Below are 22267 nucleotides of genomic sequence, written 5' to 3'. Positions count from 1 at the left end.
AGCAAGAATACTTTTACCAGAAGGGTATAATTATTCCTTAGTCTTCTAAGATATAGTATCAAGCTGTTATATGTTCTATATCAAAGTGGAATTTTATGCTTTGAAGATTTAAAGGGTACATCAGAAACTGCGGGTTACAGAAGGCAAGGTTTCCATCTGGAAAGATGAGCTAGCATGGGAACCAGGATCCTGGATCCATGGTACAGGGTCCAGGAGATCAGAGTCAGCAAGAGGGACCCCAGTGGATCAGGTTACACTGATAAGTAGGGTGTAATATTTTTATCCTAGGCTTATTTCATATATCCTATATGCTGTGTATGAGCTAACCTAAGGGAATTCAGAAATCAGCAGGAAAATTATTCCTTAAATAAGCAGAACAGAGGTACTAAAGCTAAGAATAGACTTCGTACTAGCTGGGATAGCTATTATGATAACCATAATAATGTAGTTGTTTTTTTTAAATAAGGCAAATAACAAGTGTTGGTGAGAATATGATAAATAGAAACTTAATTTCTCGTAAGAATGTAAGATGGTTCAGTTACTGTGAAAAAAAGTCTAGTGGTTTCTAAAAAATTAAACATGGAGTTACCATATAATCCAGCAATTGCGTGCCTAGATATATTAGCCAAACAATTGAAATAGATAGTCAAACAAGTGTATGTATGCATGTGTTCATAGCAGCATTAGTCACAAGAGCCAAAAGATGTAAACAGCTCAAATGACCATTAGCAGATGAGTGGATCAATACAATTGTTACATACATGCAATGGAGTATTATTCAGTCATAAAATGGAGTGAAGTTATATATGCTGTAGTATAGAGAAACCTGAAAAACATTATGCTAAGTAAAAGAAGCTGACAAAAGATCATGTATGTTTCCATTTATTTGAAATACCCACCATAGATAAAGCCATAGACATAAACTCAGCTTGATGGTTGACAGGAGAGAGAGGAGAATAGGGAGAAACTGATTAATGGATAAGAAATTTTACTTTGGAGAATAGAAATGTTTTAGAACTAGACATCATGTATGTACTCTATGCCACTGGATTGTTCACTTTAAAACAGTTAATTTTGTATTATATGAACATTGCCTCAATAAATAATAATAATTAGCATTATTATTATTTTGGTACCATGGATTGAACCCAGGGGCATTCAACCACTGAGCCACGTCCCCAGCCCTATTTTGTTTTTTATTTTGAGACAGGGTCTAGCTAAGTTGCTTAGGGCCTTGTTAAGTTGCTGAGGCTGGCTTTGAACTTGAGATCCTCCTGCCTCAGCCTCCCAAGCTGCTGGGATTACAGGTATGCACCACTGCGCCTGGCTAATAAATTATTATTATCATTATTTTATTTTACTGGTTCTTTTTAGTTATATGTGACAGTAGAATCAATCCATTTTGATATAATTATACAAGCATGAAATATATCTTATTCTAACTAGCACCCTGCTCTTGTGGATATACATGATGGTGGGATTCACTGTGATGTATTCATATATGTACATAGGAAAATTATGTCAGATTCATTCCACTGTCTTTTCTATTCTAGCCCTCCTCCCTTTCCTTAATTCTCCTTTTTCTAACCTATTAAACTTTTCTTTTTGCCCCACCCCCTTTATTGTGATTTAGCTTCTACATATTAGCAAAAACATTTGAGTTTTGGGGATTGGCTTATTTCACTTAGCATGGTAGTCTCCAGATCCATCATTTACTGGCAAATGTCATAAAGTCATTCTTTTTAATGGCTGAGTAATACTCCATTGTATACCACATTTTCTTTATCCATTTATCTGTTGAAGGGTACCTGGCTTGGTTCTATAGCTTAGCTATTGTAAATTGTGCTGCTATAAACATTGATGTGGCTGTGTCACTGTAATATGCTGATTTTGGATACTCTTTTGGATGTATACAAATGATGTATAATAAATGATGTAAATGATAACTGGGTCAAATGATGGTTCTATTCCTAGTTTTTTGAGGAATCTCCATATTGCTTTTTATAGTGGTTGTACCAGTTTGCAATCCCACCAACAATATATGAGTGAACCCTTTTCCTTACATCCTCACCAACATTTATTGTTACTTATATTCTTGATAATTGCCATTCTGACTATAGTGAGGTGAAATCTCAGTGTAGTTTTAATTTACATTTCTCTAATTGCTAGAGATGTTGAACATTTTTTCATATATTTGTTGACTGATTGTATTTATTCTTCTGTGAAGTGTCTGTTCAGTTCCTTTGCTCATTTATTGATTGGGTTTTTTTTTTTTAAATTTTAAGTTTTTTGAGTTCTTTATATTCTGGAAATTTATGCCCTATCTGAGGTGCAGGTGGCAAAGATTTTCTCCCAATAAATTATTTTTTAACAACCCAAACAACAAAAGAAAGAATATATTGAGCAATATATTGAAGATGCAAATATATGCATCTTCAATATTTATAAACCCTGGACTTCCATTCAGAGAACTTTTATATTGAGCTTCATCATAATTTAAAAGTTTTACACTTCAAGAAGTGAAAAGACAATTCACAGAATAGAGAAAGTGTTTGCAAATATTATATTTCAAAAATGATAACAAATATATGCATCTTCAATACTTATAAATCCTAGACGTCCATTCAGAGAACTTCTTTATAAATTTTAGGAAAGAACCTTGAAATGATAGGTGTTTTTTTCAAAATTGCCACTTAAGGGGCTGAGGCTGTAGCTTAGTGGTAGAGCACTTGCCTAGCACCTGTGAGGCCCTGGGTTCAATCTTTAGCCCCAAATAAAAACAAATAAAACAAAGGTATTATTTCCATCTACAACTATGAAAAAAATTTTTTAAACTGCCCCTTGCTGTGTAACCTTGGGTAGATTACTTTTTCCAGGGTTTATTTCCTGATGTGTATCATGAGATAGATCATTAGGCTAAAGGTCCTTATGGTTTCTTTTAGCTATGACTTTGCACGATTTGGGGGAGAAACCCCTTGATTGGGTTCTGTATAAAAGACAGGAGATATGTTCCTTCCTTCTATCAACATCCTGTACTTTTGGGAATTCTGTGCTTGGCCACTGCCTTGTCAGGTGGTCTTTGGCAATTCAGTTTTGCCTAGTTTCAGGTTATCTGATCTGTAAAATGGGCCTGCTAATTTAAAGACTCTTACTAGTTATTATTCTAGGGTTCTGAGAGCTGGGCATATTTCTGTAAGCTAAGATTGTGGAATCCAACAGCTGTCCTGATGACAAATATTGTCTTTATATTTTTCTAGTTATACTTGTTAAAGGAAAATTTTGAAAATTGCCAGCCGAAATCTTAGGAAAATACTAGGAAACTCTTTGCCAGGAGACTTCTGCAAGGGTGGGGCTGTGCCTCCTGGGTTCATATAAAGAATCCTTTGATCTGTGCCCCTTAAGTTCTGTTTTCCTTTCTGAGTACAGAGTAAAATCCCTATTTTACTTCTGTTTTCTATTCAACATCCATGTAGGACTTAGAGTGATACCCTGTGCTGGTGTTCTCAATCTAGGCTGGTTGGGCACAGATGTGCAGGCCTCACCATAATAAGTTATATAACAAACATGCCAGAGAACCAAGGCCAAGTTACAGTACCAGCCATGGCCACCTCGCCTTGCCTTAATAAAAATCCTGCCACTATCCTGAGGCTTGAGAAATTGCAAATCAAAGGTTTGTCATACAGAGCTGAGAGGGCCTGCTGAGGGAATAGGCATCACCTGTCCACAGCAGCTTCAGTGTTTGGAAGGAGAAAGGGGGATTAGACTGGCTTCATCTCAAGGTCCGTTTTTCTGACAGTAGAAGGCATGCTCAGTCCTCCCCATGTGGTCTAAGAGTAGCACATGGCCCTTTACAGTCTTTTCCGCTCTGCAAAATTGGCTCCACTCTGCAGAATTGGCTCTAAGCCTGCAAACCCATCTGGAGCTCTCTAAACAGTGCCAATTATCAGGTGTTAGATGTGTTAAGAGAAACAAAAGCCTGACGAAAGACAGTGTCCAGTTTGAAGTCTAAACTGATGTGTCACCATGATAGCTGATTAATTCATTGAGGGGCTTTGTATCTTGTGCAGATAATTTCTCAGAAAAATTTAGATTCACAGAAATGAGATGAGTTTTTAGAGGCCATTCAGCTTTTTAAGTGGTAGAGCCATTATTCAAACACACATTTTTAACTTATATTTCAGTGCTGCTTTCTACTATATTATCTACCTTGTATATCTGTCAGAGGAAATAAGATATAAAGAGTTCTAGCTTTGAAAGTTTATCACTCAGTAGCTTTGTGACCTTGGGCACATTCCTAATGTTCTCTGTGCCTCAGTTTCCCCTAAATAAGTGATAGCTACTGTTTCTAGAGTGGCCTACTGTTTGCTTAGTCCCAGGCTAGGGACTAGTGTGCCCTTTGTGCTTTTAGCAGGAGTATTGAGAAAGATCCAGAGAGAGAGAGAGAGAGAGAGAGAGAGAGAGAGAAAGAGAGAGAGAGAGAGAGAGAGGCCTGCAGAGTAATTGCTGGGTTAGGGACAGTTATGGAAAAGAAAAGATTATGTCTTATCTTCCTTCTTCAGTGGCTCGGACAATAGGAAAAATTTCATAGTGAGCAGGAGTGTCCACCTCTTCGGCAGAGCTTACTCTGGTGACTGTAGCTGTATCCTTACCTTCTCTCTTTACTTTTAGATATATTTATATATGCTCTTCAAGCCTTCTCCAGGATGCTTTTTCACCCTCAAGTGTGCTCAACCCCTTTCATTCTTCTCTGTAAATCCATGGCCCTTTGTACCTACTGTCTTTAAAACAATCTCTCCTACCATCTTTAATTCTATAAACTGGACTCCTTGAGGGCAGAGACAGTAATATTCAGTTTAAAACCCAACAAGGAGTGGTTACCAGATGTTTGCTAGAAATTTTACAGAAAGAGGTTGTACCTCTCCAGACTACAGGAATAGGCAGACTTGGGAGAGGAATCTGGCTCAGCTTGGTTTTGGGGAGAATTGCTACCTGTAGAGTATTTGTGAATATTTGAAATAGCTAAAACATTTGTTGGGTTATAACTAGAAGGGAAGAAGGAAGGCCCAGGACCAGTTCTTACTGGTTAAACAGACACTCCAGCACAGAAGGCTATGTAAATGACAAAAGACTTTCCTAGCACAGATTTTGGCAGTGAAGGATAAATATCTGTATCTATCAGTATACTATGGAAAGCAGAGAGAATGGAAAGAATTGATTGGGAGAGAGAATTCCAGAAGGTGATAATAATTGGATACTCACTTTTTCAGTACTAACTGGTACCCTGCAAATTCTAATCACCCCTTACTCTATTAATAGCATTTCTTTTGTTTACATCTACCTTCCCCACCTGATGATGTTAACAGTTGATCTCATTTTGCTAAAATTTATTTGCAGCATTTGGACTGGGAATTTTATCATTCCAAGTCCCAGTCATCTTTCCCTAGGTTAGCTCTGTTTACCTAGCCAGCCATGTTTGCTGTGTCAGAATGAACTTGGTTACTCCACCCTGCCTCTGTTGATTGAGTGTGAGGTGGATTCTAAGAGCTGAGTTTGTATAGAGGCTGTGCAGTACCACTGGACATATTCTTCTGTCTTCAGAAACTATTTGCCCTTTACATGTACTTTGTTTTGCACTCTCCTTTCCTGCAAAGGCCTCCCTCCATTCTTCTCTTTTGCTTTCTTTTTCACCTTTGCCAAGTACCTACTCTGGTCAGACCCTTTGCTAAGTATGGGACTACAGAGGTAAATAATTCTGTGCTCTGCCCCTGAGGAACTCACTGACTACCACAAAGTGACAAACATGAAAGTTGAAAAACATTAAATGCATTCCCTGAGATAGCAGAGAAATAGTCCATGCTCATCTGTCTGTCCAAAGAATGGATTGATCTGGGAATCCTTGGTTTTGGGGAGAATTGCTACCTGTAGAGTATTTGTGAATATTTGAGGAATGGGGAACTCTGTGAAATGTGGTAGGCTAGAAAGATAGGAAGATGGTAGGAATTGAAGGATTGGAATAGAATTATGATGGGAAGAAGTACATAATTGTAAGATGTAACTACTATCTTTTTTTTTTTTTAGAGAGAAAGAGAGAGAGAGAATTTTTTAATATTTATTTTTTAGTTTTCGGTGGACACAACATCTTTGTTTGTATGTGGTGCTGAGGATCAAACCCGGGCCACACGCATGCCAAGCGAGCGCACTACCACTTGAGCCACATCCCCAGCCCTGTAACTAGTATCTTGATTTGCCTATTTTCTATTTCTAAACAAATATTTATAGATTCCGTTGGTAGTGTAGTGTTCAGCTCAGGGCTTCACTGAAGGGACCTGACAGTTTCTACATCTGTTTCATCTTCATCACATTCAATACCCACATTCTTAATTACATCCTGGATGTGTCCATCTGAATGTTTCCCTCACCCTTCAAAACATTTTGATTTATACCTAAGCATTCTCTTAAGTAATTTTGTAGTAACACTGTACAGTTGAGGAAGATGAGGTCCAGATAGGAGAAGTGAAGTTCATAACAAATTGAGGCAGTCTAGCATAGAACCCAGACTTCCTAATAGTGCAGGATACATGCTATGATGGTGTAATAATTTCTCTATGTGAGGCTTTATGTTCAACTTTAAAAGCTTGGCCATTTGACCTTTAGATCTTCACTGGTCTGATGGCAATATTACAATCATCTCCCAGGACGTGCTTATGTGAAAACACAGGCATTGAGCTTATAGATTTAAGTTAGATCAGGGCAATTTAAACATCTCCATAATGAGAGATGTTTGCATGTAGCAAAGCAGAAACAAAATTTGTGGCATGAATGTGAAAGTTGTAGAGGAAAAGTGTGGGTCAGAGGAAAGATAGTGTGGCCAGACAAATCTAGATTTGAATACAGCTCTATCACTTTTTATGAGCTCCAGCAAGTCAGTGTCCCTTATAGAGCCTTAGTTTTCTGGTCTATAGAATATGAACACTATTGTTGTCTCTTATAGAGTAGGTGTGATAATTAGAATTTGTGAATATGAATGTTTGATACATTTTATATTTTCTCTATTTCTTTTTTTGTGTGGATTAAGAGGAGGGAGATATTTTCACACTCCAGATTTATCCATAAAGATACAATACCAAAAGGATTTGTTGAGTGCCTTCTGTATGCCAGTTGATGTTGTGCTGGGCATTGGCATATAGGCAAGTAAGGATCATTAGAAACCATGGAGAGTAAATCAACCAGATTATACTCAGTTTCTTTCCACCAAGCTTGGCAGCTTATAGGCTGGGACTTTAGCTGCGCATTTGACAATGTAGAAAGGTGGATAGATAGAGTGGATGTTTGCACATTTATGTGGAGTCAAAACTGGTTGAAGGAATCCAGAGGGTACTAAAAGGTGGAACAGTATTACCTTAGAAACAGGGGCAGAGAGAAGGTAACTGTGAGATTCTGTCATTAGTCCTAGTCACTCATTGTTTTTATTTATGACTTGGATGAGAATATGAAGCTGATCAAAATGATAGAATCTGTTTCTAGAACAATCTGGACATGGTAGAATAAAGGTCTGAATGAATCTGCATGCCCACCTTAAGAACTTTGAAGTTTGAAAGTAATAAGAGGACAGACAAAAATGTTTATTTCATAGAGTATTGTCTGAATGAAGGTACCTTGGTCTTTTGTTAAGAATGTAAAAGGGCAGTGGCGGGAGGCGGGGGGCGGGCTGGGATTGTGGCTCAGTGGTAGAACGATTGTTTGGCATGTGTGAGGCCCTGGGTTTGATCCTCAGCACCACATAAAAATAAAATAAAGATATTATGTCCAACTACAACTAAAAAATAAATATTTAAAAAAAGAATGTAAAAGGGGATGTTGGCATTAAGAAACCCCATTAAACCAAGATTAGAAATCCTTAGCAAGGAGGGGAAATGAAGAATACCCCAGGCTCTAGTAGAGACTGTAGCAGAGACAAATGTGTTCAGAAAGAAAAGAAAGTGACTATGCTACAGAAATTTTTCCCTGTTGGGAGTTGAAGGACAAGAGACTAAGGACATGAATATGGCTAGAAATGCAAGTCCAGGGGCTGGGGATGTGGCTCAAGCAGTAGCACGCTCGCCTGGCATGAGTGCGGCCCGGGTTCAATCCTCAGCACCACATACCAACAAAGATGTTGTGTCCGTCGAGAACTAAAAAATAAATATTAAAAATTCCTCTCTCTCTCCTCTCTCATTCTCTCTTAAAAAAAAAAAAAAAAAAGAAATGCAAGTCCACATGGAGGATAGAGGATGGCCACTGGAGGGCCTTCAGTTTTCTCTCTGAGGGACCTGCATAAATATGTATAAGATATGGCTGCCACCCTGAACCTCCCCTTCCTTGCGTGGAAATAGCATGTGCTAATTTGTCTTTGATCCCATGCCATCCCTATATTCTGCTGCTCAGCTTTTCAGTGAGAGCTATGACTGTAACCCTTCTTGTCAAACTGTGAGCCTCAGCTTCATGTCATTTCCAGCTACATGTGTCTTTTCATGTAGCTAGACCCTCCCTCAATTTGGTGGCTGTACCTGGGTCTTTACCAGGCATTGGTATCCTGCTAATTCTATCTTCTCCCCTACCTGAGGACAACCTTTTATGCACAGAGGCGGTCTTTAACCTTGGTTTAACTTCTTTTTCCTTCATTTTCTGATTCCTTTATTTATGGCTCCTCTGAATCCACAGTACATCCCAGATAGGCCACTGCAGCAGTCCTCTTCTCCTTATGATATCCTTTTCAAGTCTCCTGTGCTATGGCCCAGAGCCCAGATCTGGCGGACTAGGAACAATGTCAGGCTCCAGAAATGCTCCTATCCTGTTCACTAAGTTCTTGGGAAGGTGGTTTTTGTTATTTTCTATTTTATTTTTCCTTATTTAGCATTTAAATTTTCTCTGGAAACTGGGCATTGCTTAATCCTACCTGATGGCTGAATTATTGCCAGGCATTCACTAAATTATTGCCAGGCATTCTCTGGAGGTAGATCTGCTTCTCAGTTCTGGGCATGTGTAATGTCTCTCATACGCCAATCTCTTGATGCTACTCCTCTTCTGTCTGATCTTTGGATTGAGCTACAGCCTAGAAATGCTCTCTGTAGATTGAGAATTCAAGACCTTTACTTGATCTGTGCTTTGGATGTTGTGCTAAAATGGCCTACTAGTCCGGGAAACCCAACTTCTGCAGTAACCTTAGTCCTGTAGCTAGACCTCAGGCTCCAGTGCCATGGCTTTATTCTGTTTATCCTAGCCATCTCCTTTTGCCTTTACATTGCTTACCCTGTAGGATGGAAGCCAGTGCATCTGGGCACATGGGCTCATCCTAGCCCAGAGATGGCTGGGATACATTGGCATGATTCTTTCTTCTTCACTGTATCTTAGGGAAATATGAATTAATAAACCTTACTCTTAGGCTTCTCAACCTTTCCAAACTAGTCCCTGACTAGCAGAGAAATAAGCACAGAGCTTACTGTAGTAGCATATGGCAAGTATGTGTCTGATAAACTAATTCTTCCCGAGAGAAATGTGTGACTGCCAGGGGGAGGCATCATAAAGTAGGGGATGCAGTGAGTCTGCAATGCTAAGTGTGCAGTGGGCACCCTCACTCATCATGCCCTCTCCTCTCTGGCAGTGACCCGCCACAATCACCTCAAGGACTTCATGCTGGTGGTATCTATTGTTATTGGTGTGGGCGGCTGCTGGTTTGCCTATATCCAGAACCGTTACTCCAAGGAGCACATGAAGAAGATGATGAAGGATTTGGAGGGTTTACACAGAGCTGAGCAGAGTTTGCATGACCTTCAGGAAAGGTAAGGCCTTGCCCCTTCCTTACAAGCCTGGTGCTGCTAGCTCTTGGGAGCTACCTGTTTCCACCTGGGTTGTACCCTTGAGACTAGGCTGTCATCACTGTCCGGGCTGTCTCACCATTCCAGAAATGCATTGTAAGCCTAGCTTCTGCTATTCCAGTTGCCTTGGGTAGTTATTCCTCCTGGGGGGAAGCTGGTTTCTGTCTTTCCTCCCTCTGAGCTTCAGAAATGTTTAGTTCTCATAAGTTTTGAACTCCCCTGTTAGATGGCTTGTTAAGTAAGGGTCATTCTGTCTTCTGTCCTGCCTCTAGACTGCTTCCGTTCCCATATATAGAGATATAATTCACTGTTCTTCAAAGAAACCTCATAAACCTTTTTTCCTACTGACCTTTGTTATCTCTTGAATGGAGCCTTAGTCTTCTAAGTATTGACTTGTATGACTTTGGGTAAATCCTTTCCCTTCCTGCACTTATTTCCTCATTAGTAGTGTGAAGGGCTTGGTGATTTGTCTCCATAATATTTACGACTTAGTACAGGGCTAGACATTTAGTAGGCACCTTGATAGAACTTGGTGAATGGCTGAATGAACAAATTAACATGGATAGATATGTGGAGGAAAGAAGAGAGGAAGGAAGGCTTTCCTAGATGGAAGATTTTGTCAATGAGTAGAGGGAATGTGTGGGTGTGTACAAAAGTAGATTTTTATGACTGATACCCTTGAGATCTTACCCTCTGTGGAGAGCATCATACTCTTCTAGGAGAATACTTTTAGCTGTGATAATCTGGGATGCTGTCAAAATGAAACATGATTTTAAAATGGTGGCCGAAGATTTAGTTATAAAAAGAGAGAGTATCAGTCATCAGTCAGTCAATTCTTGAACTTTCTGACATCTAGGAACCAGGAATTCACTGCTTTGGGGGCAATAAAACTCACACATAGGAAAGGGCAATGAGGATATGATATGGGACTCAGGGGAGGTAGCCTTACTTGAGGCAGCAGGCTTACCAGACTCATTTCCATGGAATGGGCTTTGAGGGAGTAAGGGGTTCTGATCTCTTAGCTGAATCCTGGCTATTCTGCTGGGCCCTTGTTCCTCAGCCCTTTGCCCGGTAGGGACTAAGTGCTGCTGTCTGAGGAATCCCATAGTTCATTTGTCTGAAAAACATGTACTGTTTTCATTCCAAAGACAAAAGAATCTAGGCAGGAGACATTCCAAGTTTGGGGATAAAACTAAGCTTCCAGCCTTCCCTGCTCCCTAAGGCCTCCTGAGCTTAATGACCACTGCAGCACTTAGAGACAGGCCCTATTCCCCACTGGACTTGGACATACATACTTGCATACCCTCCTAACAGTGTCAACAGCCCACATGCCACCTTGACATTAATATATCTCCATTGCCAGCCACTACAGAACTTTAATTACAGAATTCCTGATATTTTGAGTAAATAAATGTAATTTGACATTTATTTGTACATTCCATTTAGGATTTCACTGGGTTTCAAAATAATTCTTTGAGACAGGCAGAGATTTTGATTCTTATTTTGCTGTGAAGAAAGGGGGGAAAACTGGTTGAGATTGGAGTTAGGACTCACAATCATGCTATCTGGCTGCCTAATTTTCTTCTTTGTAATGCTAATTCATTGTTGCCTTGGGGTGGGGGTAGTGCTTTTATTTGTTCATTTGGGAACCCAACTATATTTATCAATATCCATCTTTGCTAGACCCTGTTGGGAATTTGAAAATGGACTAGGCTCAGTTCTACTTTGAAGGAGGTCCTTATTACAGAAAGAGGGTAGACATACCGTGGTATTGGCTTTTCTAAGGAGATATCTTTTAGAAAGGACAGTATTTCAGTGAAGAATCAAATTCCTAATGGTATAATTTCTTACAATTGGGTTACAGGAGAGTACAGTAAAGGAAGAAGAGTACAATAAAGGAGGATATTCAGCACGGGAAGGAGATGGGGGCAGGAAATGGCGCCTCTGATTTTTTTTTTTTAACTGTGCTTGTAGCACCATCTGTTGTACACCTTGAGGAGGTTCAATTCCTTTTTCTCTCCAGGAACAAATTAGGCAGTGGACTACAATTGTTAGCAGAACCTTGTAGTTAATATTTCTTCCTTGCTTATTCCACCACATCTTTGGAGTCCTCAGCCACTGACAACTCTGGACTAGGGTTTTTTTTTTTTTTTTTTACCCCCCAAAGGTTGAGTTCTGTTTCTGCCTCTTCTCAGTGATCATTGCCTTTCTCGATGGGTCTTGTTCTTTAGTCAACCTTTAGTTTTCTATACCCCAATTCTTTATCTCATATTTTTCTTCTTTATCATTTTACCCTCCTATCATAGTATACTGATAACTTTGTGTTCCTATTAAAATAGGAAGACCTGACAGGTGATATGTCCTTTCCCTTTTCAGTGGGATTAGTAAGCTCTTACCCTTTCATCTGGGTCTAGTTGAGGGCCTTTTCTAACTCCTCTCTGGCAGAGTTGATTATGCTGTCCTTTGGGTTCTCTTCATTGTAGAACCTACAACACTGTAGACAGTTAACTGTTTACTTGTATTTGTTGAATTAGGTTACTAAGCACCTCAGTGAGAGAGACAGTTTGGTGATTTGTCTCCATAATATTTACGGCTTAGTACAGGGCTAGACATTTAGTAGGCACCTTGATAGAACTTGGTGAATGGCTGAATGAACAAATTAACATGGATAGATATGTGGAAGAAAGAAGAGAGGAAGGAAGGCTTTCCTAGATGGAAGGTTTTGTCAATGAGTAGAGGGAATATGTGGGTGGGTACAAAAGTAGATTTTTATGACTGATACCCTTGATATCTTACCTAGGAAGAGAACTCAGAACCTGGGGCAGCAAGGGCTCTCCAAACCCTGTTGATCCTCTTTGGCATGAATTTTGTTTTTATGTGCTTCTGGGATCAGATGCTTAGGAGTCTTAAGAGGTCCAGTTCAATAGTTACTTTGTCATCTTCCTGAACTTTTTTTCATGTCATTCATATCTCAACCATTAGGTTTTTCCTGGATTTTGTATAGCTTGTAAAGTTCTACATTAATTGAAGCTTCCAGATAACCCAAAATAAGGGAAATCTGTGGTATTTGAAAGCACAATAATTTTAATTCTAGTTTCAGTTCCTCCTGTAAGTTATTTTTCTTCTCCTAACCCTTCATATTCACATCTGTCCCAGGTGATAATGATACCAGTATGTCATTATCTGCCTGGAGAATAAATGTGAAATGCCTTGTGAACTGATGGTTGTTATGATTGTAGTATGTGAGATACTTTAGAGGAGGGATTCAGATGCCTGGGAACCAGACTTCACACCTTTATTACTGGCAGCCAAATGATGGCTAATGTAAGAATTAGGGTAATGACTATGGTCTCCTAGCCGACAGAGCTAGCCAGTTAGCAGAGTAGGGAAAATGAATACAGAGAGCAAGTGCTATTATTTTCCTTCTTGCCGCCATGACTCATGGCATGTTGGCTGGCATCCCCTTGCCTGGCCTCCTCCAGCTCCCTACATTGCTCCTCAGGCTACACAAGGCCCAGGAGGAACACCGCACAGTGGAGGTGGAGAAAGTCCATCTGGAGAAGAAGCTACGCGATGAGATCAACCTGGCCAAGCAGGAAGCCCAGCGGCTGAAGGAACTGCGGGAGGGTACTGAGAATGAGCGGAGCCGCCAAAAATATGCAGAGGAAGAGCTGGAGCAGGTAGGAGAGTCTCCAAATCCCTGGACACCCCAAGGGGTGGGCAAAGGGTAAGGGCCTAGGGTCTGGCTGGAAACTTTCTCATGTATGAGGACTTGAAATATGGCTCAAAGTCTATTTTCTACAGTCATTAGACTCTTACCAATAAGAGTAGTAGAAGCCACGTGTGGTGGTTTGCACCTGTAATCCTGTGACTCAGGAGGCTGAGTCAGGAGGATTAAAAATTCAAGGTAGGCCTCAGCAACTTAGTGAGACCTAAGCAACTTAGCAAAACCCTTGTATTAAAATAAAAAATAGAAAGGAATGAGAATGTAGCTCAGTGGCAAAGTACTCCTGGGTTCAATTCCTAGTACCAAGAAAATAAGAGAGTAGCGATAAATGGTGAGGTGTTTTTTAAAGAACAGTGAATAACAGGTGATGAATTATTTTATTACTTTTTTATTGAGGTATTTGCATAAAGTATGTAAAACATAAGCATAAAGCTGGTAAGCTTTTATGTATGTATGTACCCATATAACTATTACCCAGATCAAGATACAACCAGCTAACTCTTGTCCTAGTAAATATTTCATTCAAAAGGTATCCTCTGTCACAACCTCAAACCTAGTTTTGCCTAATTTTGAACTTTATAAAAATGACTTTATACATATATGCTTTTGTGTGTGTGTGTGTGTGTGTGTTTTCCCACTCAACATTTAAGTCCCTAAAAGTTGAGAGTCATCTTTGTTGCATGTGGTATAGCTGGTTTATTTTCATTGCTCAGTAATAATCCATTGTACAAGGATACTATAATTTGTCCATTCTCCTGTCAATAAACACTTGAATTGTTTGCAATTAAAAAAATTTTTTTTTTAAATTTTCATGACTTAACACTGCTGTGAACCTTCTTGCATGTATCTCTTGGTGGGCATAAACATTCATTTCTGTTGGACATATAATAATAGAACATTCTATATTGGCTTTATTAGAAAGTACCAAACAGGCTGGGTGTGGTGGTGCATACCTGTAATCCTAGTGACTTAGGAGACTGAGGCAGGAGGATCCCAAGTTCAAAGCCAACCTCAACAACTTAGTGAGATCCTGTCTCAAAATAAAAAAATAAAAATAAAAATGGCTGGGGATGTGGCTCAGTGGTTAAGTATCTCTGGGTACAATCCCTGGTACCACCCTCCCCCCACCTCAAAAAAAAAAAAAAAAAAACTAAACCAGTTTTCCAATAGTTGTACCAATCTATAATGCTATCAGCAGTGTATGAGAGTTCTAGCTGACCTATTATCTTGGTATTTTTAGACATTCTAATAGATAAGTAATGGGCATTTCATTGAGATTTTAATTTTCATTTCCCTAATGTTATTGAGCACTTTGTCATAAATTTATTGACCATTTGATTTGGGAATCTCTTCTCACCTAAAAAATTAAGTTGTCTTTTATTGATTTTTAAGAATTCTTTATATTCTCTGATAGTCTTTGTGTATCTCATATATATATATTTATGTATCATATAATATATGATATATACACATAAATGAAATATTTTCTCCCAGCTTGTGGCTTGCTTTATAGTTTGTTAATGTTTTCTTCTGACGAACACAAGTTCTTGATTTCAATGAAACTCAGTTTCATCAATTTTTAAAAAATGGTTGGTGCTTTTTGTTTCTTGTTAAAATATCTTTCCCTACCCCTATGATATTTTCCTTCAAATTTTTATTGTTTGACTTTTCACATTCTGGTATATAGTTTATTTATTTTTGTGTATGATATGAGAAAGAGGTTAAGGATCTTTTTTCCCCCCTTAAGTAAGATAATTTGTAAAATGATCATTCAGAAATCTGTTCTTTAGTCTATTTGTCTGTTTAGTCTGGTAATGTTAAGTTCTCCAGATGTTTTCTTTTATAATATGTCCGTGTCTAGTCTAGGGTCTTTGTATTTCCTTATTAACTTGTCATTCAGTTATCCCACTCCCTCAAGAAAGACAAACCAACCAACCTTCTGGGATTTTGATTGTGTTTGTAGTGAATTTATACATTGATGTGGGGGAAAATTGACTTTTAGTCAAATAATCCTTCCAGTCTATTAGCATAATTTATCTTGTTATCTACTGAGATCTTATAAAATTTCTCTCAGCAATGTTCTTTAGTTTTTTTTTTAACCCCTGTACTAGAGATTGAATACAGGGGTGCTTTACCACTGAGCTACCCCCAGCCCTTTTTCCTTTTTATTTTGAGTCGGAGTCTTGCTAGGTTGCCCAGACTGGCCTTGAATTTGTAATCCTCCGGGCTCAGCTTCCTGAGTAGCTGGGATTATGAGCATGTGCAGTTGTACCTGGTAGCATTTAATAGTTTGGATATTTTATGCCTTATTATCATTCAGTTTAATTTTTATTGTTATTTCTTATTTGATCTGTGATTGTTTAGAAGTGTTTTACTTGCAAAAAAGGAAAATTTAAGTGTCTTGTTTGATTTTCATTTTAGGACTTTTTCTAATTGTCTTTTTCTTATTGATTTCTAGTTTAATTTTATTGTGGTCAGAGCATATATGCTGTATGGTTTTAATCCTCTGAACTTGTTGAAGTTTGGTTTATGTAAAATAACTAAATAATACAAAGCAAAGATTGTCATATTGGATTAAAAAAAACCCCAACAATATACTCTTCAAGAAAAACACTTTAAGGACACAAAAAGTAAAGGATAAAAAAAGATAGATGAGAGAGTAGGCCTGGGTCTATCCCACCACTGGCAGACACCTGCTTGAGCTCAGGCTCCAGCATAGGACCACCTCTTCTGACCAGCAGACCCCCGCTGGAGCTCAGGCCTGGCCTAGATCTGCCCATACAGACCTGCGTGGGACCCAGGCTCAGAGTAGGCCTGGGTCCATCCCACCACCGGCAGACACCCACTAGAGCTCAGGCCTACACAGATCAGCCTACACCGACTTGTGGGACCCAGCCCAAGGGCAGGTCCAAGTCCACCACCGCCCCCTCCCCAACTGGTAGCCCAAGCCTAACCCACTTCCATCTTGGGACACTGCAAACATCACCATAGCCTTCCCTACGCAGTAGCCCCTACCTTTTGATAACACACAGGGCCTAGAAGCAGCTATAACTCATAGCAGGCATCTCAAAGGCAGTGTAAGGCCTACCCTTTCATCCCATCTCTGTAAGATGTTGTATCCATCTTGGGGCACCTCCACTATTACTTTGAGTTACCTCGGCTATTACTGCCACCACCTTGAGTCACAGTAGCATACATTGAGGGACACCAGCAGGGTCTGGAAGCCCAACGTCAAGGTGAGGTACAGACAATTTGCATGGATACTACAAGAATATAGGGTAGAAACTGTAATATCTCAGATTCACACTGCAAGAAAGGAAGACACATAGACAACATGAAAAAAACAAAGGAGGAAAGTGCCCCAAACAAACCAGGATACTACAATAATAGAATCCATGGACATTGAAGTGGATGAAATGTCAGGAAAGGAGTTCAGAAGGTTCATAATTAAAATTATCTGTGAATTGACAGTTCAATAAAGAGATAAGAGATCAAATACAGGTAGCAAAAGATTACTTCAAGAAAGAGATAAAGACTCTTAAAAAAAACAGTCAGAAATCCTTTAAATGAAGGAAACAATAAACCAAATAAAAACTCAATAAAAAGCATAACCAACAGACTAGATCACTTGAAGAAAGAATGTCAGATAATGAAGACAAAGTATATAATCTGGAAAATAAAGTTGACCACACAGTGAAGATAGTAAGAAACCATGAACAGAACATCCAAGAATTATGGGAAAGCATCAAAAGACCAAATCTAAGAGTTATTGGGAGAGAGGAAGGTACAGAGTTTCAAACCAAAGGAATGCACAATCTCTTCAATGAGATGATATCAGAAAATATCCCAAGCATGAAGAATGAATTGGAAAAACCAAGAACAAGAAGCTTACAGGACACCAAATGTACAAAATCACAACAGATATACACCAAGGCACATTATAATGTAAATGCCTAGCATACAGAATAAGGATAGAATCTTAACATACAGGGGGAGACCAATTTGTATTTCAGCAGATTTTTCAACCCAGACCCTCAAAGCCAGGAGATCATGGAACAACATATACCAAACACTGAAAGAAAATGGATGCCAACCAAGAATATTATATCCAGCAAAATAAGCTTTAGATTTGATGATGAAATAAAACCTTCCATGATAAACAAAGGGTAAAAGAATTTACAACTAGAAAGCCTGCACTACAGAACATTCTTGGCAAAATATTCTACGAAAAGAAAATGAAAAACAATGATGAAAATCAGTAGAGGGAGGTATTACACTAAAGGAAAAACTAATTAGAGGAGAAACCAAGTCAAGTTAAATACCAAAAATAAACAAAAATATCTGGGAATACAAATCGTGTCTCAATAATAACCCTGAATGTTACTAGCCTAAACTCACCAATCAAAAGACATAGACTAGCAGATTGGATCCAAAAAAAAAAAAAAAAGGGCCCAACAATATGCTCCCTCCAAGAGACTCATCTCATAAGAAAAGACATCCACAGACTGAAGTTGAAGGGTTGAGAAAAATTATACTGCTCACATTGACTGCGGAAGCAAGCAAGGGTTTCCATCCTCATATCAAATAAAGTAGACTTCAAGCTAAAGTTAATCAAAGGGATAAAGAAGGACACTACATACTGCTCAAGGGACCATACAGCAACAAGACTTACCAATTATAAACATACATACTCCAAACAATGGAGCATCTATATTCATCAAACAAACTCTTCTCAAGTTCTAGAGTCAAATATAGACCACAACACAATAATTTTGGGTGATTTTAACACACCTCTTTCACCACTGGATAGATCTTCCAAACAAAAGCTGAACAAAGAAATTATAGAACTCAAGAATACAATCTATAACTTATACTTAACTGACATACATAGAATATTTCATTCTTCAATGAGTATATACATGTTCTTCTCAGCAGCACATGGATCTCTCTAAAATAGACCATAAAACATGCCACAAAACAACTCTTGGCAAATATAAAAAAGTAGAGAAATTACCCTGCATTCTTTCAGATCATAATGGGATGAAATTAGAAATTAATGATAAAATAAGAAATAAAAGCTACTCCAACACTTGGAGACTAAATACTATGCTACTGAATGAACAATGGGTTGCAGAAGACATCAAAGAGGAGATTAAAAAATTTTTTAGAGGTGAATGAGAACACAGATAAAACATCAAGATCTCTGGAACACTATGAAGGCAGTTCTAAGAGGAAAGTTCATTGCATGGAGTTCATTCTTAAAAGAAAAAAAGTTAACAAATAAATTACTTAATAAATGACTTATATCTCAAAGCCCTAGAAACAGAAGAACAAATCAATACCAAAAGGAGTAGGATACAGGATATAATTAAAATAGAGCTGAAACCAATGAAACTGAAACAAAAGAAACAACTGAAAAAATTGACAGAATCAAAAGTTGGTTCTTTGAAAAAATAAATAAAGTTGACAAACTCTTAGCCATGCTAGCGAAGAGAAACAGAGAGAAAACGCAAATTACTAACACACATGATGAAAAAGGAAATATCACAACAGACACTACAGAAATACAGAAGATAATTAGAAATTATTTTTAAAACTTGTACTCCAATAAAACAGAAAATACTGAAGGCATCAACAAATTTCTAGAGTCATATTATTTGCCCAAATTGAATCAGGATAATATACACAATTTAAACAGATCAATTTCAAGCACTGAAATAGAAGTTGCCATCGGAAGCCTACCAATCAAGAAAAGCCCAGGACTGAATGGATACACAGCTGAGTTCTACAAGGCCTTTAAAAAAGAACTAGTACCATTACTCTCCAATTTATTTCAGGAAATAGAAAAAGAGGGAGCACTTCCAAACTCATTCAATGAGGCCAATATCACCCTGATCCCAAAACCAGGCAAAGACACATCAAAGAAAGAAAACCTCAGACCAATATCTCTAATGAATATAGATGTAAAAATTCTCAGTAAAATTTTGGCAAATTAAACACAAAAACATATCAAAAAGATAGTGCACCACTATCAAGTGGGGTTTATCCCAGGGATGCAAGGTTCATTCAACATACGGAAACTAATAAATGTAATTCATCACATCAACAAACTTAAAGATAAGAATCATGTGGGCCTGGCATGTGCGGGGCACTGGGTTCGATTCTCAGCACCACATAAAAATAAAATAAAGATGCTGTGTCCACTGAAAACTGGAAAATAAATATTAAAACTCTCTCTCTCTCTCTCTTTTGAAAAAAAAAGAATCATAGGATCATCTCAATAGATGCAGAAAAAGCATGACAAAATAGAGCACCGCTTCATGTTCAAAACACTAGAAAAACTAGGGATGACAGGAACACATCTCAACATCGTAAAAGCTATCTATGCTAAGACCCAGGCCAACATCATTCTAAATGGAAAAAAAATTGAAAGCATTCCCTCTAAAAACTGGAACAAGACAGGGATGCCCTCTTGTACCACTTCTATTTAACACAGTTCTTGAAACACCAGCCAGAGCAATTACACAGATGAATGAAATTAAAGGGATACGGATAGGTAAAGAAGAACTCATATTAGCACTTTTTGCCAACAATATGATTCTCTACCTAGAAGATCCAAAAAACTTCTAGAACTAGTAAATGAATTCAGCAAAGTAGCAGGATATAAAATTAACACACACTAATCAAAGGCATTTCTGATATCAGTGACAAATCCTCCGAAAGGGAAATGAGAAAACTACCCCATTTTCTGTAGCCTCAATAAAATAAAATAAAATAAAATACTTGGGAGTCAACTTAATGAAAGAGGTGAAAGACCTCTACAATGAAAACTACAGAATGCTAAAGAAATAAATCAAAGGTGACCTTAGAAGATGGAAAGATCTACCTTGTTCTTGGATAGGTAGAATTGATATTGTTAAAATGATAACATACAGACCGAAGAAGTATACAGATTTAATGCGATTCCAATCAAAATCCTAATGATATTCCTCAGAGAAATAGAAAAAGCAGTCATGAAATTCATCTGGAAAAATACGAGACTCAGAATAGCTAAAGCAATCCTTAGCAAGGAGAGTGAAGTAGGTGGCATCACTATACCTGGCCTTAAACTGTACCTCAGAGTAACAGTAAAACAAACAGCATGGTATTGGCACCAAAATAGACTGGTACATAATAGAGGACACAGAGACTAACTCTCATAATTACAGTTATCTTATGTTTGACAAAGGCACCAAAAACATACTTTGGAGAAAAGATAGCCTCTTCAACAAATGGTGATGGGAAAATTAGAAATCTATATGCAACAAAATGGAATTAAACCCCCTTTTCTCACCCTGCTCAAATCTCAATTCAAAGTGGATCACTGACCTAGGAATTAAACCAGAGACACTATGTCTATTAGAAGAAAAAGTAGATCTAACCTTCCATCATGTCAGATCAGGCCCCAACTTCCTTAATAAGACTCCTATAGTGCAAGAATCAATATCAAGACTCAATAAATGGTATGGATTCAAACTAAAAAGTTTCTTCTCAGTAAAAGAAACAGTGAGGTGAGTAGAAAGCCTACTAATTGGGAACAAATTCTTACCACATGTATGTCAGATATAGCACTAATCTCCAGGCTACACAAAGAACTAAAACATCTAAACATCAAAAACAAATAACCCAATCAATAAATGAGCCAAAGAACTGAACAGACACTTCTCAGAAGATGATATACAATCAATCAACAAATGTATGAATATATGTTCAACATCTCTAGCAATTAGAGAAATGAAAATCAAAATTACTCTAAGATTTCATGTCACTCCAGTCAGAATGACATCTATTAAGAATACAAACAATAAGTGTTGGCGAGGATATGGAAAAGGGGCACACTCATACTTTGCTGGTGGGACTGCAAATTGGTATAGCCAATATGGAAAGCAGGATGGAGATTCCTTGAAAAACTGGGAATGGAACCACCATTTGAACCAGCTATCCCACTCCTTTGTTTATACCCAAAAGACTTAAAAACAGTATACAACAGGGACACAGCCACATCAATGTTTATAGCAACACAATTCACAATAGCTAAACTGTAGAACCAACCTAGATGCCCTGCAGTAGATGAATGGATAAAGAAACTTTGGTATATATACACAATGGAATATTACCCGTATTAAAAGAGAATAAAATCATGGCATTTGCAGGTCAATGGATGGAGCTGGAGAATATAATGCTAAGTGAAATTAACCAATCCCCCAAAACGAAATGCTGAATGATTTCTCTGATTCATAATATGCTGAGGGCAGGGGGATGGGAGGATTAAATGAACTCAAGATAGGGCAAAGGCGAAAAGAGGAACGGGGAGGGTAAGGGAGGGTGTATAGGGGTAGGAAAGATGGTGGAATGCAATGGCCATCATTACCCTAAGTACATGTATTGAAGACATGAAGGATGTGATTCTATTTTGTGTACAACCAGAGACATGAAAAATTGTGTAATATGAATTGTCATGCGTATATACCAAATTAAAATTTTAAAAAAATTAAAAAGGCATAGAATGGCTAAAAAGATTTTAAAAAAAGACTCTAAAAAAGATAGAGGTTACATGCTAAGCAAAATAAAGCAGGGGTAGGTATATTAAAACCAAAGTATTCTCTAGGTCAAAAAGTATTAATAGAGACAAAATGGATATTTTATA

The 22267-nt window shown here is 38.1% G+C and overlaps 1 protein-coding gene across 6 annotated transcripts in view; it reads left to right on the top strand.

Moving 5' to 3' along the window:
* The window catches only part of Stim1 (stromal interaction molecule 1), a 214119-nt gene that overhangs the window by 175128 nt on the left and 16724 nt on the right, over window positions 1–22267 (top strand). For all 6 annotated transcript variants that reach the window (XM_013357672.4, XM_005323132.4, XM_040284868.2 and 3 more), the window contains exons 6-7: window positions 9641–9818; window positions 13357–13534. In XM_013357672.4, coding sequence (XP_013213126.1) covers window positions 9641–9818; window positions 13357–13534 — 356 coding nt within the window. The remainder of the gene's footprint in view (window positions 1–9640; window positions 9819–13356; window positions 13535–22267) is intronic.

The sequence above is a fragment of the Ictidomys tridecemlineatus genome, chromosome 4 (assembly GCF_052094955.1).
Source record: "Ictidomys tridecemlineatus isolate mIctTri1 chromosome 4, mIctTri1.hap1, whole genome shotgun sequence".
NCBI lineage: Eukaryota > Metazoa > Chordata > Mammalia > Rodentia > Sciuridae > Ictidomys > Ictidomys tridecemlineatus.
Note: the sequence above shows the minus strand (reverse complement) of the source record. Positions and strands in the feature narration are given on the sequence as shown.